Raw genomic sequence first — 10,687 nt, 5'->3', positions numbered from 1 at the left:
ATTTTGATGGTATCACGGCCACCGGGACAACCACGTACTCGAGAAGCAAAAACAATGTCAGAATGAATGATAGAAGCACAGCCCCTGGTATGACGAATCCAATATGCCACCTTGTTGACAAGGGAGGAGGTATCTTCTCTGATATGAGATGTAAGATGAGGAACATTGCACAAATAAATACAATTTGAATTAGCCACGTGAGTAGAAGGGGCCACAGCTTGACCAAAGTCAAAAGAGGAGGGTGCTGAACGTACTGCCGAAGTGGCCGGTTGGATCCTATGGCCTGGCTTATTAGTGGGGCCTTTGTTGTGGTACTCACTTGTTGAAGAAATAGCAGGCAGTGCAACCGGGCCCAAAGTACGGTGAGGAGGTGAATCAATTTGTTTTAAGAGATTGAGAACCTCAAACAATATACCCCTTAGCTCCCCAACTTCACGTTTTAAGCTAGAAACTATTGTTAATACGTCTTCTCCTGGAGGGTCACAGGGAGTGATAACGTGTGAAGATATCGGAGGATGGTTGGCACCCACCGAGTCAGCCTGGTCTAGAGTAGAAAAGCGATTAGCGCAAGGGATGCCACTGAGAATGAGATCGTAAGAAGTGGCATCTAAGTTGTCCAATAGACCTGGGGGAGTCAAAGGTTTAGGCAAACCCAACTGACTAGGCTATACAGAAACTTGCACAGGGGAATTCAAGGGCTGGGGATCAATAGAAAGGTTAGGGCCTGCTGTAAGGAACGGGAGTAAAGTCCCAGATTTCAGTCTCTTGCAGGGCTTGCTCTCCTTTTTCTTAAGAATAGATTCCACCTCTTCAATTAAGTTATAAATTTCTCTTGAGACGCAGTTTGAGTGGGCTTGAGCTACTCAATTAAGTTTTAGGTTTTTAGATTTAGCACCTGCAGCATCAGGACTGGTGCGCGCCTTACGCTTCCCCATGCTTGGCAAAGGAAGTAAGATAGGTAAGGCAGAGAAATAAATAAATAAAAAAAATAAAAAAAGGCACTCACTACACTCTTGTGAGGGGCGTAAACAAAGGATTTGGAAGAGAAAACCAAGGAGGGTGGCCCAGCCCAGCCTCTTCCGGGCACTGATGGGCAAAGGACGGGCCAGCCCTTGGCCCGGGCTTCACCCGGGCGCGTCCCGCGAAGCGGGCGCGCTCAGTTCAAATTTAAAGGGCTCACAGCCCCGCCCCCAGGCACCAGGGACTCCGTAGTCTTCCTTTCTCCTTGGAACGCGCGACCCGCGAAGCGGGCGCGCTCAGTTCAAATTTAAAGGGCTCACAGCCCCGCCCCCAGGCACCAGGGACTCCGTAGGCTTCCTTTCTCCTCTGAACGCGCGACCCCACCTCGGAACGCGCGACCCCTTCCTCGGAACGCGCGACCCTTTCCTCGGAACGCGCGACCCTTTCCTCGGAACGCGCGACCTCATTCACGAATTGCATTTGTTTTAGACATCATATGTACACAAGTACAACCATGTATTTGAGGTGCACGTTGAAATGATTAGTTAAAGTAAGTCTGCTAAAGGCCTCAATTTTGAAATGTATTTTGCCTTGCCAGTTTGTTCTTTTTCTTTGCAGGTGCATTTCAAGGTTTCATGAGATAGAGAAAGGAGTAATTGTTGTCTGTAGCAGTTTCTTGATAGTTAGGTCTGAGAAGAAATCATGGCAAAGAAACGTGTAGACCTAATGAGCAGCTGAAGCCTTCTATCCATCGCGTATCAGGAACGGAGGGATGTTTGAGGTTGCAGCAACTGTCCAAAATCTGTGGGATGGGAAATGCAGGTGATGTTGCAAATGTACACTACAGACAAAAAGATGATTGGTTCCTGGTGGTGTGAGAAGAGATAAGATCGTTGCTGAATGTTTTACTTGTATTAATCAATTCTCACACTGTTAGAAGTTAGGCAGGTTTCCTTAGACTGTGATGGGGACAAACCTCACTGTTTTCTTTATTCTTGCAAGCATCAAGTTTTATGTCAAACACTTATTCTTCTTTCTAGAAGACTTCAACTTATGATTTTAGAATTATTTTATGTTAGGTGAATGAACAGGAGTTTCTGCATAGCACAACTGTTTCTTATTCTCTGTTTCTGTTATTCAGTGGCTGTTGTTGATTTGCATCTTAATCTGTTGAGACTGAACCAATTGCGATATTGCAGCTTGCCAGCTGTAATTTTGTATCTCTTTAATATTCTTATGACATGCATATATATTGTATTGATTAGTGATTGACAGTAAAAACTATCAATTTTGAATCCCCAAATCCTGGTCCTTATTTTGGTACCAAATGGGTCTCAAGAGAAATTGAATTGTTTGATGTTTGTTAACTTCCTTTTTGTTTCAGTCACCTTAAATAGATCCATCATTTGAGAGATTTAAATCACCTTGCTGCGCGCTCTCAAAACAATGAATAAAAGTTTTCAACCGGGACTATTCATAGGCCTAAATATAAAGTGTTTATTCTATTGGCTGCAAATACATTAACCTACACAGTGAATCACTTAATCATGTGGGTAAAACCGGCCTCATTCTTACAAACTCCTAAACAGAGCAGCATTAAAGCAGACATCCCCCATTTCAATATTTATCAATATATCTGCATCTGTACAAAAGCACAGGCATAATGTTTGTTATTAAGCTGGACCCTTACTGGGACAAAATACAATGATATTTGGGCCCAGTCAATATCTTCTTTTCCATATCCTGCCAAATAAGAAAGAAGTTATTGCCAGGCAGGCCAAATCTTCCTGAACTGGATAGAGTCTCACACTGTAAAACACATTTCCGACCATTTTCTACAATATTAGATAGCAGAGGTACAATTCGCATGCCATGTCATAAATGATCAGCAGTATGCCACGTGCCTAGTTCTGTGAGGCACAGAGAGGGTGTCACCACGTCTTGGGACCTGCCTTTGATCACTCGCAGAAGCGTTCTGTAACCCACTCACTTACTCTCACCATCAAGGTCTGGTCTGTCAATTCAACCTGGTAACAAGGAGTTGTCAGGGCTAAATGAGGAGATGGCAGTTGGTCCGCCGCACTGAGGGCAGCAAATGGAGCAATTGATGAGTGAGAGATGGAGCAGGGGAGCCTCTCAGAAGGAGAAGGCACCCTGTAGGACACAAATTGAACAAAGTCGCACCCAGGCACTCCGACACTCCAGAACATGAATTCATTCCCCAGTGACTCCCTAAAAATAAGGCACACTGTTTAGTGTGTGATGACTTGAGTCGCACCAGACAAATCTGATCACACAAGCAGTAAATTCAGCACCTGTTTGGAAATGGTGCACAATGCCTAGTGCACAAGGACTTGAGTCACACCAGACAGCTCCAGTCACATAAAAAAGAGTTACCAATTTGGTACCTCCCTGGAAATGAGGCAAAAATTCTGGAGAGCGATGACTTGAGTTGCACCAGTCAATTCTGGTCACACACACAGGTGCAAGTTCAGCTGTGCTGCATGAGGTAGAATGCAGCACTGCTACAGGTATGCCCTCTCCCCGAGGGTCGCAACCTGTGAATCAGACACCGCACGCAATGAGCATGAAGTCGGAGTGTCACACAAGAGAAATGCGGTACGATCAAGAAAGCGAGCCTTGCGGCATACCGCAACCGGTGTATATGCTCACCACCAACAAGACACTTGTACGTACCGAGGCCATACAAAGCAAGGCCACACTCCTGGAATGCTGGTAGTTCCTTTAGGGCTCCGCACTAGGCAATCTGCCCCAGGCACAATACTTGGTTCCACGTTCACACCACCACTACCAGGTGGGACCCATCTGACAATGTGGGCACTTAAGACGGCACTGCTCTCCAGGTGTCACGGGTAGAAGGTGTAGGTCCTTTGCGGAAGGGCAGCGAAGTCCCTGAGACCATACACCAGAGAACAGGGGCAAGCCAACAAGCCCTTTGAGAGCACACTTAGGGGTGACATACAGTAGCAGATGGTCAGCCCGGGCCAGCCACTATTCAGGAAAGGTGCATGGTCCCTTCCATGTGCAGTAATTACTCCACTTGAACAACAGATTCCTCTGGCAGTGTGCACAATGCAGTCCAGTATCTCCAGTCCTGTGTCCCAACAGGGGTATATCTAGTTTTCTGCAGTGAGGCACCAGTAGGTATACTGTAGAGTGTCTTTGAAGTTGGGAAAGGTTCAGAGGGCTCCCCCTTTGACCCACAAATTTCTCCCCTACATTATTGTCCTGTGTGCCACTGGGCCATGGAATGCAGATCTTAATCTTTAGTGGGGCTGTGATCTGGCTCCAAGAGGCGAAGTGTCAAAACCTCTCCCTCCAATCTGTCCAGCCAGGATCTCAACTGGCAGATCTGTCGTCCCAGTTGTGTGCCCAAGGTTTGTAGCTGTTGCTGGGGAATGCACAGATGTTCTCCGCGAGCCTCCAGTGTGGATTACAGTTGAATTTAAAAGGCACACAGGAGTGTTTCAAAGCAGAGAAGTGCTCACTTTGAAGAAGTGACATTTCTAGGTTATTATTGACAAAACCACCTTTACCATAGAAGGGGGTTTGTCAGGACGAAACCAATGATAGTAAACATTATGAGGATGCTACGCCTCAATCTACTATTGCAGCTAGGAGTAATTGCAACCTTCCTCCATGTTAACCTATGGGCAAAGCAGCTCTCATAGGTAGTGAAAACACACATATGTATTCTTCACTCCCTGGGCATACATGCTCTTGCACACACACAAGCCCACATTGGCAGGCTAGGCTGGACACATGTTTAAAAACAACATAGGTGCCAGTGCGCACACATAGGCCTGCTATGACAGACTGTACTCATGTTTAAGAACACCATAGGTGCACACACAGATAAGTGCCACTTCCAAACATATGTAAGAAAAGCCTATGCACTTTCACACTGTACTTGCAGTGGGAAAGTGCCCAGAGCTCTAAAGCCACTAAAAGAGAATCAGCAAAACCTACAGGAAAAAGCAAAAAAGTTTGGCGAAACACTACCTCAGCATGTGAGGTCTAACACTCTGCCTAGCTCCCAACGAGCTAGAGTACATAGGACGGAGAGCACACATGAGTAAACTTCTTGGAACTATTAGACGATCCAGATGGTATGAGCGAGGGGCCTGGATTACATTTACTGACTGGAGCTAAGCTGATGAGCAGTGATGGACAGCCTTCGAAAGCTCTTTCTGAGGGAGGCATACACACATTTTCTCCCATGCAGGTGCACACATGCAGACACACAAACTCATGCTCTCACACTTACACACACTACGCAAAATCAGGAACACATTTTTAGCTCACATTGGTTCTGTTGCTCTAACAGCCTGGGGAAAGACCAAGTCTATCAATCTCCATCATGCACAATTCCACGAATCCCATGCCATAGTGAAGAGCATGTACAGGGTAACTCATAGAAAGCAGGGGTGGGAGTATGAAATGGAATTCCCTCATCAAGCTCCCTCTCATGGCTCCTGATAGGGCTGGATGCTGAAGCCTACAGAGTCAGGATTTGGTATCCCGCCCCTGCTATTATCATTGGATTTTAGATGGTCATAGGGATGCACTGTTGGGCACCCTGACAGAGTCACTTTAGCAGATGCCCTGCTCTACCAGAGGCATGCGTGGTATGTCTGCTAAATGACATGGAGTGCACATGTATGAAAGGACATAGCTGAATGCCACCCCTCACATATGCACAACCCAAACATCCCTGTAGATTGAGCCCTCAGCCCCTTTCCTCCTGTCAGATTGCTGGGCAAAGCAGCATGACGTGCACACTGCCCCTTCAGCTTACATGAAAACACAAAGGAGGAGATTATGCTTTCATGCAAACATGCTCAGTCAAACAGCAAAATAGCATTCAGTCCAGTAAGTATGTATGGAGCCTGTGTGACAGAGCTCACAGTGGGTGGTGGGATACCGCCCAAAAAGCCCCTGTCTACCAACTGACACTGATCTAAAATGCTTATTAGAATTGAGTGTTGATGTCTCTAGTTGACTTTAATAAAGGAATTATGTAGCATCTTAGCTGTATTAAGTTGTTATAGCTGATTTTTGGTGTCACAGTGTCTGCTGCCGAGCACTCAGTCAAGGTGAAAAGAAGGACATAGAGCATAATTACAGCTACAGTTTAGGAAATAGGATCTGGCTTTTCCTTCTAAGTCATTTAAAAAAAAGTGATCAGCAGAAAATGCTTCTGGAGTGGCAGCATATTTTTTCATAGCAAGAAATATAGAATAGCTGCATGTTTCTATAAAATCAAAGTCCCATCATTTTTTAATTTTAGTTACATGAACTTAATTTTAATTTGCAGCAACCAATATTAACTGCTTTCTGATCTGCTTAATTTTATAGGACAGATTCTATTTTTTGTTCTTGTGATCTGCAACGAATATGAAAAAGCAAATCACCAGAGATTTAATACTTTTATGGCCAGAGTAATAGCGTGACTCAAGTATAAGGAATGAACCCTCTGCCATACATAAAATAAATATTGCAAATCAATCTGGAGCTCCATGACCTTAAAAAGGAAGTTCTTAGTGACTTGTAAAATCCTTATTTCTACGGCATGGAGTAATTTATCACCTATATAGTAGATGTTGGGTTACTGGTTGAAGGGTCTGAATCCCTACGCAAACAGCAAATACGATTATTGTCTGGGTGATATACAAGCAAACCCCAAATTAACATGTGCTTAGCCCTCTTGTAGCTTTGCACAAAAGCAGTCAGGTTTACATTAGAGGCAATGTGTGAAGTATTTATTCAGCACACAAATAGTAATAAAGTAAACCACAACACAAGAAAAATCCCATAGCACTTTAGAAAATAGAGTACAGTTCAATAAATTGACACCAAAACAAGAACAATCCAATCAGTAGAAGATATGCAGTTGTAAAGGTAATGGACAAATTGAGCATTAAGAAGCAAAATCCAGCAACTGCTGTTATCTGGTAATTTCACACCGGGTCAAAGTCACAAGTTCTGGCTGACCATCCGGGCCGGATATAGGACTGAGTTCAGTCGGCTGAAACAGTACCTTGTGGGCCTGGGCAATGAGATGTGAAGTCCTTGAGTCGAGATGTGTTGCCTAGTTTTGAGAAGCCTTCAACAAGATCTGTAATGCGAGGTCGGTGTTAACATGCCTGGTGCAGCAGTGGAATTGATTTTTGTAGGCGAGGAGCTGTGATGCAAGGTCCTGTGTCATCATCGAGAAAGATGGTTGAGCTTGTGGAGGCATGCAATGTGGCAGCGCACAAGATGAGATTTGTCTCGCTGGGCCGGTGTTGGTATCAGGCTGCGTCGACATCAAAGAAGCTGTCCGTGCTTCCTAGGACTTACAATAAGATATGTCAAGTTGAAGATCAGTTGCATCATGCGTGTAGGGAGTTGATGGCAGCTGCTTCGTGATACATGGAAAAGCTTTTCAGCCGAAGAAGCCTGTCACGTCCCTGTGGTTTTGAAGAGGGGGCCAGTCAACTGAGCTTTGAATATTTATTGGAGTTCTGGGTCCACACAGACAGGCTGGATTCAGCAGAGCAGCTCAGAGCAACAGAAGGTCTTGGGAGCAAAGCAGTCGTTGGTCAGCAAGAAGGTCAAATCAGCAGACTTTACAGCTGGGAAGTCCTTCCTCCTGGCAGAGTTCACAGATCCTGAAATGATCTGAAGAGTTGGGTCTGAGGGTCCATTATTTATACCTGGTGCCCACTTTGAAGAAGGAGAAGCTTACAGAGTCCTCCCCTACAGAGGTGTCTGGAATTTCTTGCCTCCCTGCCCTGGCCCCAGTTTGCCTGGGGGCACAAAAAACTAGTATGAAACCCTTTATGAGTGTGCTGAGGCAGAGCCTTTGTGATGTGCAAATGTGGTATGTCACAAAACAAAATAAAATGATGGACAGAGTGTTGAAACTTTTCAAACACTCACCTCCAGTCACAGATCCGAGTTTAATCCATCTTTATTTTGCTCGCCACATCACCCCAGCCTTGTACAAATCAGTCTTGACCCTGTCCCCCATGGGAACAGTCCAGCCCAAACTGCTAGCTCAGGTCCTCCCTGGACAGGAAACAAGCATCCTGGAACTGGTTTCAGGGTATCACCCTTCATCAGCCGGGCTAGCTGGAATCCAGTGACGCAGCGAGCAAGGGACCCACGTCTGTGACTGGGGGTGAGTGTTTGTATTGTTCAGAACTCCGTCCATCATCCTTTTGCGTCAGAGATGGCCCATCCTGCTAACACCTATTCCCCTTTGTCTCAGTGTCTGGGAGCAATACACAAAGACCAGCCACCCACCACCCTTAGTTATCTGACCCAGGATACAGGCTGCAGGTACCAAATGGTCATGACATGAAAGTACCAACTTTCTAAAAGTTCTCCAAACATTTTCATAATTGCCACTTAAAATCTTTACCATTAAAGAAGGATTTAACTTACAGTTGTTTTTTACACCAAACTTCCTGCTACCAATTGCAAGTTATCACTCATTAAATGTAATAAGGTAACCCAATGTTATCCTATGGGAGAGGCAAGTCTTGCGGTAGTGAAAAACGAATGTAAGTGTTATTCACTACCAGGACAGGCAAAAGTTAAAAGTATATGTCCAACTTTTAAATACCCTCTGGGCTGTCAGAACCTACACTAAGGATGAGATATGTATTAAAAAAGAATGTTGAAGCCTGGCAAAACCTTTATTTTGCCAGGTCAGAACAGCAGAATGGCAATTAAAACTGCACACCCAGGCTGCAATGGCAGGCCTGAAGCATTTTTAAAGGGCTATTTAAGTAGGTGACACTGTCCGTTCTGTGGACTAGCTAGCAGAACTTAATTTACATGCCGTGGGGACATGTAGAACTCCTTTAGTTGGGGCTTACAATTAAATTAAATATCCTATTTGTGTGTAAGCTAATGTTACCAGGAGGGAGAGAACACAAGCGCTTTAGCACAGGTTAGCAGTGGTAAAGAGCACAAAGACCTAAAGCCAGCAAAAACAAAGTCAGCACAAACAGGAGGACTGAGGGCAAAAAAATGGAGGAAAACCATGCCAAGTCCAACAGTAGGATAGAAAAAAGCATATTAAAAATACAGTATTAGGTTAAGGTCAAACAAACAGCAAACTTTTAAAGACGAGATGTTGTGCATGTAAGGCGTGGTACATTTTGACACAAATGAACGCAAAACTGAATAGGAAGCTTGTCCCCACACAAATATAACCATTAATTTGCTTTACCAGAATTTCTTCGGCTCACTTCTGAAAGAGGCTATATCAAGCAAACGTGGGCCCACGGAAGATCAAAAGACCTTTGTTACAACTGATGTAAAATTATGTGTGTTCTTTCCAATTTTTATTTGCCCCTGTGAAGTACATGATCCTGTTCATTGGAAGAGCAATAAAAAGGACTTTGCATTTTTGTTTTATTTGCCCATTTAAATGTTTACGTTTGAGACATAATTATGGAGCTACGTGTTGTTCGAGTCTGTAATCTTACCTTACAGCTGGAGAATATTCCAATACAGTACTACAAAGGACAAGATAAACAAACGCAGCAATCTTTGATGTCTGAGCACACAAAAAAGCCTCTGTCCTATTGTCTCTGTAGATGTTTACATCCTAAAGGCTTTTGATTGGGGAGGAATTAGCAATTAAGGAAGAATTGCTATTTAATAACCTCGAGAGTCTTTAAAAACAAACCCCAACTTCCAAGTAAAGTCAAGTCGAAGCAGGCAAATCGCAGACTCTAACTCTTTCCAGCATGAAGGCTTTAGTGACCACGGCCGCCATCATTCTGCTGTTAGCAAACATGTGCAGAGGTGTAACTGTCCAGGTATGTGTCTGTTTTTGAAAAGCGTTCAGAGTGCGGTGCACGCAGTTTAATGTGTACAAAACAGGCAATCATAGGGCCCCAAAGTTTTTCATTGGTGTCCTTTATACAGTAAGGTAGAAAATGTGGCGCACCGGCCAACATTGGAACTTGGAAACCAGGTTCAAGCCTCCGCGTCGGCTCAACATCTTGTGATTGTGGGCAAATCACATACTTTACTTATTGCCTACCGAAAATGAATATGTCTTTATGTAATATAAGTAGTGCTCACGTAAAGACCTCCAATATCTTCGGGTCGAGTTCGCGCTATATCAAACTTCAAAAAAGTGAAAAACTTTGGTGCATGCCAAAGCTTCTTAGGCTTTATTCTGCCTCATTCCTCCACTACCATGCAGTTCCTCCTTGTTGTTTTCTCCCTCTCAGGTTCCCTTACAATTCCTACTTTATCTTTTCGTCAGTTTTCTTGTGTTTCTCTCAAGATTTCTTTTTGTTCCTTTTCCACCTTTCTCTCTTGCTCTGGGTCAAAGTCTAATGATAGAAAATATGTTCCGGTCCTGTGAGTGACAGTACTAACAACTTGCAGCCACTAATTAAAAGCTGCCAGATACATGATTATAAGCCTCCCAGCATTTTTGAGGACCTATACAGTTGCTTAAAGCTGGTGGAATACATGCCTGGAAAATGGCCCAGACTTCAGGAAGACTATGTAGTGTGGCAAGACCACCCAGTGCCTGTAGTACCGGGTGCCGTAGAAATGCTCTATTGTTATACAGACACTTATTGTGCTCTTTAATGAATATTCGTTGAAAAAGCCACCCCCTTCCTCATATTCCCAGTTCTAGGAAAGGTAAACAATTGCATCCTAAGTTTATTTATTTCCCTTCCATTAT

The 10,687-nt window shown here is 44.2% G+C and overlaps 1 protein-coding gene across 1 annotated transcript in view; it reads left to right on the top strand.

Annotated features, from left to right (window-relative positions):
* The first annotated feature begins 9,569 nt into the window (after positions 1-9,569).
* LOC138302101 (guanylin-like) overlaps positions 9,570-10,687 on the top strand; it is a 67,550-nt gene continuing 66,432 nt past the window's right edge. Inside the window, exon 1 of the mRNA XM_069242484.1 lies at positions 9,570-9,800. Within this exon, the coding sequence (XP_069098585.1) occupies positions 9,729-9,800 (72 nt within the window). The 5' untranslated portion in view covers positions 9,570-9,728. The remainder of the gene's footprint in view (positions 9,801-10,687) is intronic.

Source organism: Pleurodeles waltl, chromosome 6 (assembly GCF_031143425.1).
Source record: "Pleurodeles waltl isolate 20211129_DDA chromosome 6, aPleWal1.hap1.20221129, whole genome shotgun sequence".
Classification (NCBI taxonomy): Eukaryota; Metazoa; Chordata; class Amphibia; order Caudata; family Salamandridae; genus Pleurodeles; species Pleurodeles waltl.
The sequence above is the reverse complement of the archived record's forward strand: the minus strand, read 5'-3'. Positions and strand labels throughout refer to the sequence as shown.